This window comes from Myxine glutinosa, chromosome 6 (genome assembly GCF_964187855.1).
Source record: "Myxine glutinosa chromosome 6, kmMyxGlut1.1, whole genome shotgun sequence".
Taxonomy (NCBI): Eukaryota; Metazoa; Chordata; class Myxini; order Myxiniformes; family Myxinidae; genus Myxine; species Myxine glutinosa.
The window spans coordinates 51,286,378-51,305,872 of record NC_136266.1 but is presented as its reverse complement, the minus strand read 5'-3'; the positions used below and the strand labels follow the sequence as shown (position 1 = coordinate 51,305,872).

Here is a 19,495-nt window from a genome sequence, read left to right as displayed (position 1 = left end):
CGTTGCTCGGCTGTCCTTGTTTTCTCTTTGTATTTATTATACTTGTGTGCTGTTTGTTGTATTCCACAGGTAAATGCAAACTCTGAGAATGCCAAACTTGTATCAGCCATGCTATGTGCAGCACTTTACCCCAATGTCATCAAGGTACAGAAATGGCATGTGCATTTTCCTCGAGTAACCCGCTTTGATCTGCTGTTCTCGTTTCAAGTTCTGCTTTCATCATAACTTTAAATTTTCTGTTTTTATTTTAATGTAGCCACTGACCAGACTTGTATATTCCTTGGTAGAATTTTGGTTTCCATCACAGGTTGTGGACCAACACCATCTAAACACCAGACTAGGCGAAAGAAGCAAATTATCCATTTACTGAAGGTTATTAGTGAGCCAAGAATCGATAATAAACTGAGTGAAGGCCTAGCAGACAACACGAACAATGTTCTTCTCTGACGGAAAGTGAGAATTTGCAAATGCACATGCGGCGAGTGCAGCTACCTTTCACTTTAGTGTGGAAATTGCATGTGAACACAACATTGACTTCAAGCAACTATAAAAATGCTGCCACTTCCAGAAATTAAGCAGAAAAAGCATTTTGTTGCCACTTGAAAGAGAGGGACGATATGTATGCAGGAATCTTCCAAGCTTCGCCGAAAGGTGCAGAACACACATAGTGCTCTATGCCCAAAAAAGTGTGAAGGTTGTCACTGCAGGCATGAACCATCGTTCACGTGTGTGAAGTGTGAAGTACGATCTTAGCTAATTTCAACACAGCTATCCTTGAGTACCAGTTTACTGGTAATTCCCTGTGTGTTGCAAGAAGCGACTAACAGGGTTGGTGGCAAGAAGGGCAACCGGCCGTAAAATATTGCTTCCAAAAGGGGACCACGGTGCCCAAAAAAGGCCAACCTCCGCTCTGTGGGGAGAAAATGGTCTCTAATGGCAGTTCCTATCCACAATCAGTCACAACAAGCAGTTTGTGCGTACTACATTAAATTCCCCCCACCACCCTCAAGTTTTATCCCTTGGTCTTTATTTTTTTCATTTGGGCTTCTTTCATTCCTTTCTTCATTGGAACCTGTTAAAGCACCTCGCCTTTATGCCTTGCCAGCAGCCAAATATAACCACCTTTACGTGGTTATATTTGGCTGCTGGCAAGGCACAAAGCCTTTAGGTGGTTATATTTGGCTGCTGGCAAGGCACAAAGCCTTTAGGTGGTTATATTTGGCCTTTACCACCTTTAGGTGGTTATATTTGGCTGCTGGCAAGGCACAAAGGCGAGGTGCTTTAACAGGTTCCAATGAAGAAAGGAATGAAAGAAGCCCAAATGAAAAAAAAACCAAAAAAAAAACCAAATAACTTGCTAAATAATAAATAATAATATTTGTAATAACAAAATAAATAAACCAGCAGGCAAATAACTTGCTAAATAAAACTTTGTGTATGATGATTTTTCTTAACTAAAACTCCGGTGTTTTAAAGCTCTTCATGGTACTTTTGTATTTGGTCACATTGGTCACGTTGTCCGCTGAGGCTTAATGCAGGTGTTTTAAAACTCTTCATGATATTTGTTTGAGGTATGTGACTGCAGCATTGAGGTGGTGCAGAAATATAAACCCATGCTTTAGGCAAAGGAAATTATGGGCATGTTGTTAAATCAGGTGGATTCTGCTTTTGGGATGTGAGAGCAGGGTGGAGTAGGACGAGATTCTGGAATGGTCTGTCACCAAAAGGTTCCATTTAAGTTGAGGGTGTAATATGCACAAGGCATGACTGTATTGGTTGGGGCATGTGCTCAGACAGGTACTTGATTATGGGTGTAGTTGGCAAGACGGGGCAGATCAAAATTGGTGTGATGGTCATGGGAGTGGTGGGGGTTCAAAGAAGGGGATGCTTGAGGTAGAGGGTTGTGGAGTGAGAGAACTCGCCGATGTCAGTGCAGCCGACACCACAATAATTTGGGATTAATTGGGGGCCATTAAAGTAGTATTAGGTTGGTACTTCAGATGGTCAAAGGAACGAATTACTTTTTTAGCCTCCAAGTGACTATACAGTTCTGCTTAATTTTTTATATATATATATCTTTTTAGGTAACGACTCCAGAATCCAAGTTAAAGTCTACAGGCAGAAAGAAGTTGTCCTCCAAGACCAATAAGCTGGTTTTTATGACGAAAACTGATGAAGTGCATATCCACCCTTCCTCCATTAACTACCAGGTAGGAAGGTTCCCAGTCCACTGCACTCTGCAACCCTTAATGTCTTCGCTTGACATGTCAGATTGTTGCAGATGTTTAATTGGCTTAAATTGGTGACATCTCCTTTTTGCCGCATCATCGTTTATTCACCTTAACACAGCCAATCGTGAATTTATAATTGCAGTTTGCCAAACAAAACGTTTAAGATGGTGTTTGCACAATGATTGTTGGATGTCTGTAGAGGAGGGACATCATGGGCTTCGGTGTTCCATCACTGCCGGGGAACATCAACCTGAAAGATCCTTTAGGTTCAAGGTGGTAGACTAAAGGCTGAACTTGTATGGCAATCTTGAGGCATGCTTTTGAGGCCTTTTTACAATTTATGATTTTCGATAATTGGATTTGATTTTTAGGGTTCTTTGAAGATGAGAATGCCAGTTGCAGACAGTTGAAATCCCTTGCAATAAGTTGCATAACAATGCTTGATTCAAGGAATCACCAAAGTTAACGAATAATAAAATTGCACCATATTATAAAGTTAGGTTGATTGCAACTCAGCACTCTCATATTTCTGAAGGCACATTCAAACTCAGTTTTGAGGTCCTACAATATGAGTATATGCAGCCTTGTTACCACTGCTCCTGAAGGATCATCAAATGAACCATCTGTGCGTTTCTGTTGTCAGCCACTGGAAGAGGCTCAGTCTGTTAAACCTCTTGGCCTCGCCATCAGCCATGATCTCTCCTGGGCCAACCATAAATGCAAACCTTTTTCTGTGCTCTGCCCCTCCCCTCCCCACCCCCAGGTTTCTGCAGAGCACAAGCGGTCTGTCAGTAACCACCTTCTGTGAAAACTCCCAAAATCTAGACTTGATCGTCACCTCCGTTTATTTGTTCCTTTTTGGCGGGTTTCCCCCTCCCTGTAGAACAAATGTCCTCGGTGTCAATCTCATTCCTCCTTCCAGGGCTTAAATACAGCTCTTCACCACCATCTCTGGTCACCCTCTCCCCCACCCCCACCCCATATCCACAACCATGTTTTCTACTCCCCTTAACCATCTCCAAGTCCACCACTTTTCAGGTTTCGTTTTTCCTTGCACTTCGATGATTGAGAGTTTGCGGCTGCATCCATCTTGTTCGCCCCACGTCTTCCCCACATCCCTGATGTAGTCAAGTCTCCCTCTTTTGTCCCTCAGCCCTGCTGTTGGTGTGTTTGCCTTCATCCCACTTCTCTACTGTTCTTTTCATTATGTTGCGTCCCGACGCAGCCCGTTCTAGCTCCTCCACAAGCCTCGACAATGTATCCAAAAAAAGCTGCCCTCCAAAGCCAGCTACAGATTGGGCATCCTTTGTCATCATTCTATGTCGTTCCTTGAACAAAAATCTGAACTACTCGGCATTCAATAATTTTGTATGTGGCTCAATTGAGTACTGCACTCCGATGAGTTAGAGCCTGACTGTTACGTGTTTTTTCTGTGCATGGAATCTAAAGCTCTCAACATTGGCATCTCCCATGATGAGGCCCAAGCACAAGGCTTATTCTCACCACAGACAGCTTGGTGGCTTCTGTTTTTACTGCTTCTGCTCCGGCCTTGCTCTCTCAACTCTCCGACCCTCCCCAACTCCTCCAGGTGTATGTTTTCTTGCAGTAACCCCTCGTGGTTAAACTCCCAGAATCTACACTTGCCTCAAAACTCAACTCTTTAGTTCCTGTTTCCTCCCGTTTGTGGAACTGTCTTCCAGAGACTGTTCAGTCGCACTCTTCACTCGAGGGCTTCAAGCAGGTGGTGCACCACTATCTCGTTTCATTCCCCATCCCTAACATGTAACCCAGTGCTACCTGCCAGGACTAAAAACAATGCCTGACCATAGGTGGTTGAGCTCCCCTTGGGAGCCAATGGCCATCCAGTACAGATATGGTGTCTCCTAGAAAAAAAAAAAGATTTAAATTATGTTTTGATATTTTAGAGTTTCCAAATGTTGAGCTTGGACTGGTAACAAGTAAATTATGACCTGGAATCACTTGGTCAGATTTGCAGGTTGCTTTTTCTGCTGGTTTCTCTTATCATGTGCACCTTGTTAAATCTACAGGATACTTCATTCAGTAGTCCTTTCATGGTCTACCACGAGAAGGTACGCACCAGTCGACTGTTTGTCCGTGACTGCAGCGTCGTCTCGGTCTACCCACTGTTGTTGTTTGGAGGAGGGAAGCTTAGCGTGTCGCTGATTAAAGAGCAGTGGGCCATCGCGCTCGATGATGGCTGGATTCGTGTCTCGGCTTCCTCGTACGAGGTAATTCTCAAGCACTTTCCTACCTTTGAATTTTTTCTTCTTTTTGGTCCTTATTCGATGAAATACCGGCTGCAGGAGAATGTTTATGGATGTTTATCATGGAGATGGAGAATGTTTATCTCATGTGAGTGGTTCAGAGGTTGTTGTACATCAGGGGAGGCGGGCAGCTTAGCGTGAAATCTGTTCCTGTGCGTATTTTCAGGTGGCCGATTTGGTGAGGAAGCTTCGCTTGCAGTTCGATAGCCTTCTCCAAGATAAGATTTGCAACCCCAAATTGGATCTCTATACTTGTCCGCGTGGTTCCGACATCATCGACACCATTGTGAACCTCATCAGCACACAGTGAAAAGACCATTGGCCTTTTCAAGACCTTGTTTTTTTTAAATCGTATTTATGCAGCTGCAAAGGCTCAACGACTCGTGTTTTCAAATTGTTACATCGACGATGGTTTTGTGATTAAATGAAGTTAATTGAGAGGACTATGGCCTAAATCTGCAGTCTGTAATTCCCTATAAGGTGCTTTACACATCGGTGATGATTTCTTCTTTGTCAGTGATGATGAAGATTTGTACATGCAGAGGTATATGTACATGGATTGTTGCACTTTGTTTAGATGTATATGCAGAGGACCAAGAATCAAGCTCCCTGTGCTTGATAACTTATTTAAATGTTACTTGATGAATAAAAATTTGCTCTTTTGTCTTCCATATAGTGGGGTTGGGGGTATTTCGATGAGTCGAGGTTGGGAGGAGGGGGTTTTGGGTTTTGGTACGATTGGATTGGAGAAGCGGCACGATACCGTAATGTGGATTTGAAACGTCCGAGACTTGCGAATGTATCTTTTGACTGGATTTGATTTCAAATCATTCCCACATTACTGAGGCTTTGGTTGGCAGCTGACCCAGTTCCATTGTCCATCCGGGCAGGAATTTGGAATTATTTTGACGTTCGTGGCACACACTGGCTGGTTTGAGAGGGCCCGCGTGATCATTGTCTACCACAAAATGCTAGTTGACAGGACACTCGGCTTGTCCTCGCAAAGTATGGCCTACTCAGTGAGGCAACACGCTGTCTGAAAATCACCTGTATGACGGTCACCCCAGCTTGGACGGCATAAAGACGAGAACACCACCTATGAGCTGTCTTCTCAGCCCCTTCTGAACCATAAATACTGTGTATATGTATATGTATATGTATATATATATATATATATATATATATATATATATATATATATATATATATATATATATATATATATATATATATATATATATATATATACACACACACACACACACACACACACACACACACACACACACACACACACACACACACACACACACAACACTAATTCCTCATATTGTCCACTTTTTCTTTTCAAAAGCCACGAGGACAAAGATTTGCACATTTTATGCTGTTTACAATAAATGTAATGTTATTTTAATTGACTACCTTTTAAAAGCTTGGTGACGGTTTTCCTGTTTCAACTCTTAAGCATTAAATTTGTTGGTCTAATTGTTGGCTTCTTCTTCTTTTTTTTTTAAGGTCGGTGATGTTGGGAATTCGGGTTGGGAACCAGAAACCAAAAGGACCATGTTGGGAACCAGGAACAGAAAGGACGTTTGGCTTTGATGTGATGCATGGTATTGTGCTGTACAAGTACTCAGTCATCCTCCTCCGGGTGGTCGTATTCAATGGCGAGGGGTGCAACGTATGGAAGCGAATCAGGAACACCTCTAATTATGAAGGAACAATTGATAGGGGCACAAGCACGTGCTCACGAATTACAATGTTATGGGCTAGAAAAGAACGAAGGTGAAGAAATGTAATGAAAAGGAGAAAACCACACAAACGTGTCAGGCATGTTGGAAGAGGGGCAGGACAAGGAGTGAGTGCTGGGAAAAGCCGAGTGCGGGTAAGACGACAGTTTCAGCCAACACTGCGCATTTTACAACCACTGTGGCGAATGAATAGCCTTTGGTGCAGCGGACACCCCTTGGGCACTGCCGGTGGGGATCGGGAAAAGATTGCTTAAAGCGTTCGAAGTACACAATCTGCAGCGATGGTGGTGTGGTCTCATGGGTACTGTGCAGGGGTCATGAGGGTGCCAAGTAGAATAGCAGAACGAGTACAGCCTTGAGAGCATCAGCATGCAGCGGCCTAACTGGACTTGTGAAGCCAAAAGGACCCCTTTAAGCTTTGTGTAGGACTGTGCATGTCACTGCCCGTCACTGCCATATGACAAAACAAAGATGGACGTGACATGATGCCTCTTGACTCATTATCTCGCCTGGGTTTGATTCCCAACCCGAATGTAAAGCTGGATTGGTACTTTCCAGGCTGGGTGGTACTTCCCATCGAGTGGACACTCGGCCAGTGGTGTGTTCAGCTGCAAAGCGTCGAGCTAGCGGTTGCCATGCCAACGTTTTCGTTAATATACTAATGCATACCCTCAGCTCAGCTACACGTCGTTTGACCAAGTTCGTTGATGGAAAATACCTTTCTTATTTTGAATGAGTTGATGCTCTAATTTTTTTCCCCGAGAATATTCGTGTCGTAATATTCGGTGACTGTGTTATTGTAGTAGCGAACGACACCGTCATGGCTGACAAGACACGCCCAATGAACGATTAGACATAATACAAAGCCAACAGTAATAATTAATGAAATAATCTAATGTACCACTCAAACCTGTGGTTTATCCAATCACAAGCACTGAATCGATAAAAAAAATAATCAAACGTTCATTTACATATAAAACCTCTCTGTGAGTGTGATCTTCCAGGTATTTAAAACAATACAATGTATCGTGATTGCATTCAATTTGATTTAGTTTGAATTAAAGTTTTCTGGGATGAATAAAAATTTGGCGGATTTTGTATCCATATCTGACCTTTCCTAATAACATTCGAATCTACAGCTTTGGAAGCATTAACTGTCTTGACAGTTACTACATGATCTGGAAATTAATTTCGCCAAAGAAACATGACGTTTCATTTTTACCAATTCCATGAGTAAGTGTTGAGTAATGTTGCCAAGCCATGACGACACGCGTAGATGTACGCTTTGTGCGTGTTATCGTCATTCGGTAGCTTCCACGTTCCACGTGCGGGGACGTGTCTCCAACAGTTTGAGCTCCTGCACTGCCGGAACGTGCAGTCCGAACAAGAAGCGACTTTTACTCCGAGGTGAGGACTCGGCTACGTCGTCCCGTTTGCATTGCAAGGGACGAACACTGCCTCGACTCGACCCTTTTGCGTATTTACCTTACCTGGATTACCGCGATGTGTAGTACTATTGTAAGCTACTCCATGGTGCGCTTGTTTGGGTTCGTTATAACACCGCTTTTTGGGATGTGTATTCAAGGACTGTTACGTTTCTCGAGATGTACATGTTCGAGGAAATTAATGTGCGCACCGAACAGCGCTCTGACTTCATTTATCGCTCGAAATACAGTACTCCATGCTGGTGTCGAAACTCCCATGTAATGCGTGATGCGGGACACCGAGGAAAAGTTTTTATTTTTATTTTCTAACTTGTCAGTTTTGCATATTCGTCGCTGAAAACAAAATGCTGTTATCGTCTGCTACATTCCGAATGATTATAAATTGATATGATACTTGGGATCACTTCTGATTCTCTGAATTGAACAGAAATCTCTATATATAAAGGTGTGTGTGTGTGTGTGTGTGTGTGTGTGTGTGTGTGTGTGTGTGTGTGTGTGTGTGTGTGTGTGTGTGTGTGTGTGTGTGTGTGTGTGTGTGTGTGTCTGTCTGGATGTCCGCTTATAACTCAAGAACTACACATCGGAGAAAAGTTTTAGACACAGATTCGGAATCAGCATAAAATCCTGGTGGTTTAATAGGCTACGTTTTATTTTAATATCAATGGTTTTAAAAAAAACGGCGCCACCTGCAATTCCATGGTGGTTTGTGGCGGCGCTAGACGTTCGGGGTGTATTGCAATGGTTTGTCGGGTTTGGCTGTGGGTCCAGAATAGCTCCCATTTCCTCATGTTCTTCCACTTTTATTTTGATTCTTCTGTTACAACGCCTTCTTTATGTACCTTATATCCCCCCGACGAGGCCTCTACATAATTTCATGCGGCAGAATTTCGTACATTTTGAGTGAAAGAAGTGAGACGAAGTTGTAGGAGGAAAAAGAGGCACGGCCACTGTGGAGGGCCTCGATCGTGAGTGGAAATGGCGGGAATTGCGTTTGTATCGCAAAGTAAAGGATCTGCATTCATTTCTGAACTTGCATTGGTGGATTGTTATACATCTGCATTAGTTTTCATAAAAAAACTTTATGTTGAACTTGAAGGCTCCAAGCACGGACTATATATATAGCCCTCATTGAGGTAAAAATAAAAGTAAAAATCCTGCTATCGCTTGCCAAGCTAGCCGTTCCCCCCCCCTCCCCCTCCCCCTCCCCTCTCCCCCTCCCCTCCCCTCTCCCCCACCCCTCCCCTCCCCCTCCCCTCCCCTCCTCCCCCTCCCTCCTCCCCCTCCCTCCTCTTCTCCCCTCTCCTCCTCCCCTCCCTCCTCCTCTCCCCTCCCCCCCTCTTCTCCCCTCCCCCCCTCTTCTCCCCTCCCCACCCTCTCCTCCCCTCCCCACCCTCTCCTCCCCTCCCCCCCTGTTCCCCTCCCCTCCCCCCGTCCCCCCGTTCCCCTCCCCTCCCCCCATTCCCCTCCCCCCGTTCCCCTCCCCCCCGTTCCCCTCCCCCCCCGTTCCCCTCCCCTCCCCCCCGTTCCCCTCCCCCCCCCCTGTTCCCCTCCCCTCCCCCCCGTTCCCCTCCCCTCCCCCCCCCCCCGTTCCCCTCCCCTCCCCACCCGTTCCCCTCCCCTCTCCTCCCCCTCCCTCCTCTCCTCTCCTCCTCCCCCTCGCTCCTCTTCTCCCCTCCCCCCCTCTTCTCCCCTCCCCCCCTCTTCTCCCCTCCCCCCCTCTTCTCCCCTCCCCACCCTCTCCTCCCCTCCCCCCCCGTTCCCCTCCCCTCCCCTTCCTCCTCCCCTCCCTTCCCCCGCCCGGCAATGCCGGGTACTTCCCATGGCCAGCTGTACGTGGGCTGCTCAAGGGTTGGAAAACCAAGCAATCTTTATGTCTTGGCACCAAGTAAGAAAACCAGAAATGTTGTATACCAAAAGGTTTTGAGAAATTGAAAATTGACAAAACGTCATGTAGGAAATGTACTGTGATATTGCTCTAAAATATACATGTTCTTTTCATCATATATTTGTATTATTCTTATTCAACCCGGGCGAAGCCGGGTACCTCAGCTAGTATATAAATAAATATGGCATTTCGCATTTAATATGGAATATTTTTTTTGTGGGGGTGAACTTACTTTTCAAGATGTCTTAGAACCAAAAGTTCATTGGAATTATGTTGAAATTATTCTAGATTTTATTAATGTGACCTTTAAAAGAAACAAAAACCACATTTGACATTTCGAAACAAATAAATTGATCCTTGAAAGTGATGTAAACTGATATCGAACTCAATTCATGGACAGTACTGTGTTAAACTTCTGTACGTTTTCCAGAAGTATCTCTTTATTTTGCACATTAGCCAAATTTTTTTTAAACAAAAACAAAAGTTAAATTACGACTGGGATTACGGACAGTAAAATTACAGTTCAGTACTTCGTGTAACCCCCACGAGCATTCAGGAGAGCACGTACACTTCGAGGCATGCTGTTCACGAGATTTGCCAAGGTTTGGACAGGAATCGCTTGCCATACAGTGACAATAGCCTGCTGCAATTCATGCACAGAGGTCGGCTGCTGGTCCAAGTGGTCGATTTGACGCGTTAATTCTGCCCACAAGTTCTCTATTGGATTCATATCCGGGGACATGGCAGGCCACTCCATATGCTCTACACCACAGTCAGCAAGAAAGTGTTGCATCATGCGAGCACGATGAGGCCGTGCATTGTCATATTGGAAGACAAAGTTTCCTCGAAAGGCTGAACGACCAAATGGAAGCAATGTTTCTTCCAGAATGGCCCTGTACTTGAACTGGTTCAGGTTTCCATTCAGAACAACCAGGTCAGTTTTGCCCCCTGCATGAAAAGCAGCCCAAACGGTCACCCCACCACCTCCAGCTTGCTCTTGGCACTATACAATCTTTGTTGTAGGCTTCATGCACTTGTCTGCGCACTCGGACGCGGCCATCTTGACGATAGACCAGAAATCTAGACTCGTCACTGAAGATCACGTGATTCCAGTGTCCTGGCTGCCATTGACGGTGCTCTCTGGCCCACTGCAATCGGCGCTGGCGGTGTTGTCTGGTCAGGCGTGGCTTTCTCAGGGGACGCCTGGCACGATAGCCTGCTTGAACCAGTCGTTGGTTGACTAGCCCTCTGGATACAGGCACTTTTGTCAGTTGCTGCCACTCAGCCCGAAGCCGATTAGTTGACTTGGTACGGCCATTGCGGACTAACCGGTGCAGCTGGCGATCATCCCTCAGTCAGTCATTGTGAGAGGGGATTTAATTAGTCTGTGCACTGATGGGTCTATCTACTGTATAAGAGTGCGTTGCCATACGGGACACCGGGATAATCACAGAGGGGACGACACACAATGGAATCTTATCCTTATTCCCTAATTCTAGTTACTATACCCCGCCCCCTCGTGGCGGGGACACTTATCCGACATCCGGTCCACAGAAATTATTATATCGAGATTCTCAAGCATGACAGACGAAGCACCTACCTATGCAGATGTACCTAAATCTATATATGCCTACCCAACCGAGATAACAATATACACAGGGTGAGGCAGAAATATGGTTGTTTTTAACACGAGTGTAAAGGTAATAAAAAGTTGTATTTCAAAACAAATTCTTACAAGAAAGTGAAGTCCATAACTTGCCATTTATTTGTGGAAAACAACATCGAGTAGATGCGCATTATTTTGTCTTCGACACATTCCTCCAATCTTGGACACCAATTATTTATGACGTTCTGCAACATGGCCAAGCATTCCCTCACAAAAATTATTGTGGGCGATCTCATCATCTTGGCTTAATTCCTGGATAGTTTGAATTTTATAAGGATAAAAGTTTAAATCCTTATGCAATATGCGGCGTAGTGATGTGTGAGAAATTCTTAAGGCTGATGCATGCTTTCGGCTGGAGCGATGCGGACTTCTCAAAACTGACTCCCTTACATGCTCAATGTTTTGTGCCATTCTTACTGTTTTGGGTGCTCCCGGTGGTTTATCTTTTAAAGTTGAACCCGTCCTCTAAAACTTCTGAACCCATAACTTGATAGCACAAACAGACAGCACATTTCCATGACGTTGAACATTGAAATAGAGTTTGAATTGACGTTGTGCAGCATTTACAACAACAACAACAACAACAACAACAACAGGCATTTAAAGGCCATTTTCCCTGCTAGAGCGGGGGTTAACCTTGCGGGCCCCATGACAATCTCCATTTTGCCCTATTTTCTGCATCTCCCCTTGTTTAACCCCCTTGCCCACATTTCTTCTTCCACCACCTTTAGCCAAGTCTTTCTCGGTCTTCTCCATCCGCTACTTCCTTCTACATTAATTTCCATCACTCTTCTCAACCATTCACTTTCATCCTTCCTCAACACATGACCAAACCATCTCAACCTGTTTCTCTTCACAGAATCCATCACAGGCTCTATTCCCTTCATCTTTCTCAATTCATCATTTGTCTTCCTCTCTCAACGATACACCACACATACACCGAACCCTTCACATTTCCACCCTTTCCAGCCTTCATTGCTTCTCTACGTTCATTTACCCATGTCTTGCTCCCATAAATCATAACACTTCTCACACATGCAGCATACACCTTTCCCTTCAGCTTCAACGACACTCCCCTCCTCGTCAGCATGCCACTTAGTTCCCGAAACTTCTTCCATGCACATCTCGCTCCAGCAACTGTTGTCAAGTCTGACCCACCTTCTCCATTCAGCATGTCTCCGAGGTAGCAAAATGTTTTCACACCTTCCAGCTTCACGCCGTCTCCAAGATCCAACTCAACATTTCCTGCATCTGCAGCTCCCTCTGTACACATCTTACACTTGAATGTAGCTGCCACACTGGTTAATGACCCTCTCAAACCACGACATTTTCGATGAACCCACTCAGCGCACATTGTACATTGAATTGAGTTCACTCCGACACCCTTCCTGCACATAGCACACGGCCACTTCCCAGTTATTACCACCTCACCACATGCTTTACCACTTGCCATCTCCTTCGTTTTTCCGATATTCACCTTCAGACCTTTTGTCTCCATACATTCCTTCCACTTGTTCATCTTTTCCTTCAGTCCATCCATACTTTCCGCAATCAACACCAGATCATCTGCATACAACAACTCCCACGGTAATCCCTCCTTTAGACTAGGCTAAATTTCCAGAAATGCATCTAATACAAGTTATAGGGGCATTTCTGAGTAAAAGTTGGTAACAAGTGTTTTTAACCTATTTTGGGGGTGCTGATCATGAAAAAATAGGATACCAAGCTGAATTTTTGGTATTTGATGCTCAAATCTGGAAAAAACAAAATGGCCGCCAAAATATTTAACTTTTAGCCGCTGAACTCAGAATCACACAGGAAGACATTTCAACAAGTACACTTTACGTGAAACAAGATGAATATTTCCGGGCAATCAAATTTGTATATACTATTTTAGCAGAAATCGATGTTTCGGCCATTTTCCAAGATGGCCACCATCAAATCTTATATTGACGATATCTCCAGTTCTAGTGAACATAGAATCATTATTTTGATGTCTAGCCCCAGGTTATCGAGGTCAAGGAAGCATATGAGCGCACTATTATTAGTGTTGGACCAAAGCTATATACTGAAACAGGACACATTCAAGGTGGTTGCTCACAAAATAGCTCTAAATATCGGCTAACTGCAGCTAAAATGATATCTACAGACACTTACACATGGACCCTTACACATGGACCTTACACAGCGTGATGCGTATCAGGTGCAAACACATGGAAGCGTTCCAATATGCTGAGCAGAATGTTCTCGTCTGCATTGTCACGTTGTTGTCTTGCTGGTTTCGATTCGTTATGGCTGAGCAAGTCTTTTGGATATATCTGCAACATTTCACGCGTATCTGCTGCAATATGTGCTCTCAGGTTGTAAGACAATGCCCATCTGTTCAAGGCTGTATTGGTTTTGGTGATACCAACGATTCCTCCGCCCCTTTTACCAGTTCCATTCAACCACTCTTGTGCCTGGTCGGGATCAACCTGATTGAACTTACGCGCCGACCGTTTGACCACAAAATTTCCTTTTTTGAATTCTTCGAGAACTGACTCTGGTAGGTTTCTCATTTCAGCCAAGTAGACAGGACCCCAGCGTCCATAGTTTACATGGTCATACCTGAGAAAGAAAGGTAGCATGCAGGTGAATGAATGGATGTGAAGGTCCCAAAGTCCATCTCGTTGGGCTCTTGTGAACATAAGTAGAATTGCTACCATTTCCAGGTATCCCCACCAGAAAGAGAAGTTGACATTGTCCTCCTTTCTGCGTTCCAGGAAATCTGACATCAATGATGAAAACGTTGGGTTTGTCAGCAAGGTGACAAGGATCTCAACATCTGCCAGGTCGGATGCAGCCTTGGATATTTGAATATGCAGTTGCTCGTCGGCTTCTTTCACATAGTCTAGTAGATTGGGTCCTAATAGTCGCCATAGGGCCTGGCATGTAATTTTGTGTGCTCGCATGGCTTTGTTGAACTTTTTGCCAGCCAATGCTGCTTCAATGGTGTTCTGTCCCATTAGACCAGCTTCAACCCAGGCCTCTGCCAATCCAGATCCGTGCATGTGTTCTCCAATAACTTTTAAAAAGTTCATTGAAATGTGTAGCCCTCCTAGACGTGGAATGAGTCTCTTCTTGTACTCCGGATTGCACCACTTCAACTCCATGAGCTTGCAATAAAGTGCTTGATCCACACTCAGTACCGTGTATTCTTGTCCGAAGCGAGATGAAACTTCCAAACATCGCTCCACGACTGTTTTGAGTGTATCAAACTCGTGCGCTGGTGCCAGGATTATGGGCATATAGCCAACTGTAGTTTGTGGAGGATCATTTTGTGTCAGGGACTCATTGAATACTGTCCAACTGGTTTCCGTTGTTGAGTTGAGTCGCATGAAATTGAACGCTAAATCCACCGATTGGGCCCTTGCTGCACAATCAGTGTCCTTGGACGGTTGATGATACCAAGTTTTTTCCACTTGGCCACTGAAAGATGGTTCGGCCCTGACGGCAGGCATAGTTGCAGCATTTAAGGTGTCCATGACCTCTGGGACATGCAGCATTCGGTCTTTAGAAAGAACCATGCTGTCCCACTTCACGTCTGCGGATGGTCCTCTCTGCCACGCTGCCAGCTGAGTGGCATGGAAGGTTTCTTTTCCGTCCAATGTCTCATCCAGTATGTCGATATTGTCAGTAGTGTAGAACAGAAAGCGGTCAGGAACTAGATTAGGTGGTATGACGGCACCGGTGTTTGGATTCATAGACTTAATTGTGGACTTGGCTAAGGTTGTGTCCAACTGCAACACTTGATGGTAACTGAGGGTGTGTCCTGCCTTATGGAACATTTCCACCAACTCCTTAGATCGTGTAGTTTGGTGCAGGGTGCTGCCGAGCCCTATATGTTTCGGCGTCAGTTTACTGCCTCCGCTCACTCCATATACCATGTCCTGAGCACTGCTGAGGACTTGTTGTTCTAGTTTCGTATCATCTTCTTTGGCATCGCATGGTTCTATTTCAAGCTGACACGGACCACCATATAAGAGCTTGAGGAACATGTAGACAGTCTCTGGTACGCAACTTAGTGCGTTTCCGATGCTCACTTCAAATCCCACGTGGCCAGGCTTATCAAGCAAATCTCCTCGAAGTTTTAGGGCAACATGCACCAGCGACAGGAAGATGTCCTCTTCAGGCTCGAACCTAGGCATTGTTAGTTGTTCGTCTGCTTCATCCGTCAGTCCAGATACAGCATTGCCGGTATACTTAGATGGTACCAACAACGTTTTTCTCTGAGATGTCCCACCATCAGGTCGAACAAAGAGGATGGTATCACCTACTCGAGATTGCAGTTTTTCCCTGAATGTTGTCCGACGACTTACAAAGGACTTCGGAATAACTGTGTTAGCTTCCTCTGAAAGATTTACATACCGATCCCAGACGTCACTTAGCCTCAGCACATGACCCTTTTGGGCTGCATACATAAGTTCTGAAGAAAGCCATATCAAAGGTAAGTCTTGACTGGTGTGAAAATCTTCTTTGACTTTGGATGTACTTCTTTTGAACGAACTTAAGCAAGGAAGGTGATATTTACCTTCCGCTGTGATGAGGTCACTAACGCCTGCCAAACTGAAGCATAGCTTGTGATGTAATTTAGATGCCTCTAAAATATCTTTGCTGACATTGAATGTCATAACTGAACTTAATCGTTGTTTTGACGTACGATCCTGACAAAACATGCACAGCGTCCAGTCAACTGGCTTGACAGAGCTCCGACGTATGACACGACCTTGGGTAGACCCAACAACTGAGCTGCATGTTGGTACATTTTCTCGGTCCTGATGATGATCTTCCAGTCTTTCTAGGCGAAGAAGTTTATTTTTATCGGTGAATTGGACATAACAGTTTTTGTGCCATACGATTGAGGTGGTATTCGAACCCAACGCCAGATCCAGACGATCAATTATATTGCGGTTTTTTGGGTCGCGTAATTTCTTTCTGGTTTCGTAAGCCTTAGCGAGTGTGGCTAGACCTTGATTGCTGGCAGATCGCAAATCCCCATCTGTTTGGCATAAAATGCATAAGGCGAAGTCAATCGATGATGGTCGTTTCAGAGTAGCAACAGGATCCATCTTGATTTAGTCTGAAAATAAAAGAAAGAGAGGTTGCATGTCACCGTCCCGGTAAATAAACCGTCCTTAACTAGACATGATAACAACCTTAACTAGAAAATACAGTTGACAGTGATCTGAAAGCAATGTACTGCCAATCAAGGTAAAACGGCAATAAAAGCCAATATGGTGTATGAAACATCTTCCATGGAAAGCCTGCAATTCAGCTTGGTATCCTATCTTTTCGTGGTCAGCACGCTCACATACAGCTAATAAGCATAGATACCAAGTGCTACTATGACATTCCTATTTTTAAAAGAAAATTAGAAATGTCAATATCGCGTATACTTTTTTTGACGGCCATTTTGTTTTTTGGCTGATTTAAGCCCTAAATATGTAATATTCAGCTTGGTATTATTTTTTATCGTGATCAGCACCCTCATATACAGCTAATAAGCATGGATACCAAGTATTACTACGACATTCCACTTTTCTGAAAAAAAAAACAAATATCGCATAAACTTTTTTGGCGGCCATTTTGTTTTTTGCTGATTTAGGCCCTAAATATGCACATTTCAGCTTGGTATCCGTTTTTTTCGTGATCAGCACCCTCATATCCACCTAAAACGCCCGGATACCAACTTTTACTCAGAAATGCCTCTGCCAAAAAAAAATCAGAAATTTAGCCTAGTCTACTTTACGTTCTGAACCAGCAACTCCATCACAGCTACAAATAGTAGTGGACTTAGTACCGACCCCTGATGCACTCCCACCTTCACCTCAAACTCACCACTGTTCCCGTCCTTCGTCCTTACAGCTGTGCACGCTCTCTCGTACATTGCCATCACTACTCCGATCAACCATTCCCCCACTCCTAACTTCCTCAATGCCCATGTCATTACTTCGTGTTGAACCCTTTCGGATGCTTTCTCCAGATCAACAAACCCAAGAAACAACTTCTTCCTCTTCTCCATGTACTTCTTCTGCAACTGCCTTACAATAAAAAGCGTGTTGTTCTGTCGTTCCTCTTCCTGGCATAAATCCAAACTGCTTTTCGTCGATCTTCACTTTCTTCCTTATCCTCTTCTCCAACGCCCTTTCCAATACCTTCATTCCATGCTCTAATAACTTTATCGCTCGATACGAGCCACACTCCAGAGGGTCACCTTTCCCCTTTTATAGAGGGACGGGGGTACTCAGTTCCCAATCCACTGGAATGCGGCCTTCTTTCACCACCAGATTACAGATCTCTGTCATTCTCTTCAGCAGTTGCACTATTCTGCTTCAGCAGCAGCAGTTGCACAATCATTATTCTTGTAAAAAGCTTTGATAGTGAAAGTGCATTCTTCACAGAATCTTGTTTCTCACAGTATGAGAGTCCTTTAGGTGCTTTTTTGCAAACCCCAAGTGGGCTTTCATGTGTCTTTCACTGAGAAAAGGCTTCCGTCTGGCCACTCTGCCATAAAGCCCAGATCGGTGGAGTGTTGCAGTGATGGTTGTCCTTCTGGAAGTTTCTCCCATCTCCACACAGGATCTCTGGAGCTCAGCCAGAGTGACCATCGGGTTCTTGGTCACCTCTCTTACCAAGGCCCTTCTCCCCCGATTGCTCAGTTTGGCCAGGCGGCTAACTCTAGGAAGAGTCCTGGTTGTTCCAAACTTCTTCCATTTAAGAATTATGGAGGCCACTGTGCTCTTGGGAATCTTCAATGCAGCAGAAATTTCTTTGTTGGCTTCCCCAGATCTGTGCCTCGACACAATCCTGTCTCTGAGCTCTGCAGGCAGTTCATTAGACCTCATGGCTTGGTGTTTGCTCTGATATGCATTGTCAGCTGTGAGACCTTTATATAGACAGGTGTGTACCTTTCCAAATGTTGTCCAATCAATTGAATTTACCACAGGTAGACTCCAATCAAGGTGTAGAAACATCTCAAAGATGAACAAGAGAAACAGGAGGCACCTGAGCTAAATTTCAAGTGTCATAGCAAAGGGTATGAATACTTATGTAAATGTGATATTTCAGTTTTTTCTTTTTAATAAATTTGCAAAAGTTTCTAAAATCCTGTTTTCTCTTTGTCATTATGGGGTATTGAGTGTAGATTGATGAGGGAAAAAATGAATTTGAACGATTTCAGCTTGAGGCTGCAACATAACAAAATGTGAAAAAAGTGAAGGGGTCTGATTACTTTCTGAATGCACTGTATATATATATATATTTATATATACACATACATACATACATACATACATACATACATACATACATACATACATACATACATACACATATCGACAAGGGTGGCTCTCCATTCGTCTGTTCACTGTTACGCTAATTGGCTGTGTGAGTCTCTGTTCACTGTGATTGGCTCCTGGCAAGATTATTGTATCGGCTTATTCAAAGCCGACATTCGAAATTTGATTCCATATTTCTATCGGTACTCATGGCCTTAAATAATTATGTTGAAATGTAGTCTGAAATTAAAGCAACAATTTTTTTATTAAACGATATGCTCCGTGAGAGGTGACATAAAATGGCTCCAAAAGCATTTTTTTTTTTTTTTTAATAAATCTTTTGAAGATAATGTATGTCTGATTTTACTTTACACCGCCCAGGGACATCGGTTGTGATCTTTTTGGATTCGGATTCTACTTTTATTATGCATTCTTAACGTACCCAAGTAACTCCAAGTATAGTAATTGATGTGGTCAAGGTTAGGGTTGTTAGGGGTGTTAGGGTTAGATATTTTGGACATTGTTTTGTTAAATACATTCAATTACTGGAGCATGGGTACAGTGAGATAACGCTATGTAATTTCGTTGAGTATGTCAGCATGCCGTCAACCAAGTTATTTTCAGTGGTCAAGGTGGTGGCTTCACGCGGTTCGACAATGATTTGTTCGATGCACCGAGGTCAATAAAACGGTAACTGATGCACGTCCTGTTGTTATATTATGGAGCAATCAGAGCTAAAGACACAAAAATGCGTTGAATGGTTGGTCAGAGTAATGTTTAATGCCTAAATTGTTTTATCAGAGAAGCGGTTGTCTTCTTCAAGTACGTGAATTATTGGGAACGTTATTCCTCTATTCTGTAAATCTGTATAATAGACACGTTTTTTGTGGGAGGTTAAGGTGAAACCTGAAACCCA

The 19,495-nt window shown here is 44.0% G+C and overlaps 2 protein-coding genes across 4 annotated transcripts in view; both read left to right on the top strand.

Annotated features, from left to right (window-relative positions):
- Window positions 1–4,954, top strand: part of DHX57 (DExH-box helicase 57) — a 71,249-nt gene extending 66,295 nt beyond the window's left edge. For 2 of the 3 annotated variants that reach the window (XM_068120003.2, XM_068120002.2), the window contains exons 20-23: window positions 70–144; window positions 2,085–2,210; window positions 4,280–4,480; window positions 4,683–4,954. In XM_068120003.2, the coding sequence (XP_067976104.2) occupies window positions 70–144; window positions 2,085–2,210; window positions 4,280–4,480; window positions 4,683–4,826 (546 nt within the window). In that variant the 3' untranslated portion in view covers window positions 4,827–4,954. Of the gene's footprint in view, window positions 1–69; window positions 145–2,084; window positions 2,211–4,279; window positions 4,481–4,682 lie in introns of those variants that run through there. The other variant, XR_010984941.2, reaches the window with a different exon arrangement.
- Window positions 4,955–7,532: 2,578 nt separating this feature from the next.
- The window catches only part of PC (pyruvate carboxylase), a 663,757-nt gene continuing 651,794 nt past the window's right edge, over window positions 7,533–19,495 (top strand). Inside the window, exon 1 of the mRNA XM_078779838.1 lies at window positions 7,533–7,674. The gene's annotated coding sequence lies outside the window, so the exon portion shown is untranslated. The remainder of the gene's footprint in view (window positions 7,675–19,495) is intronic.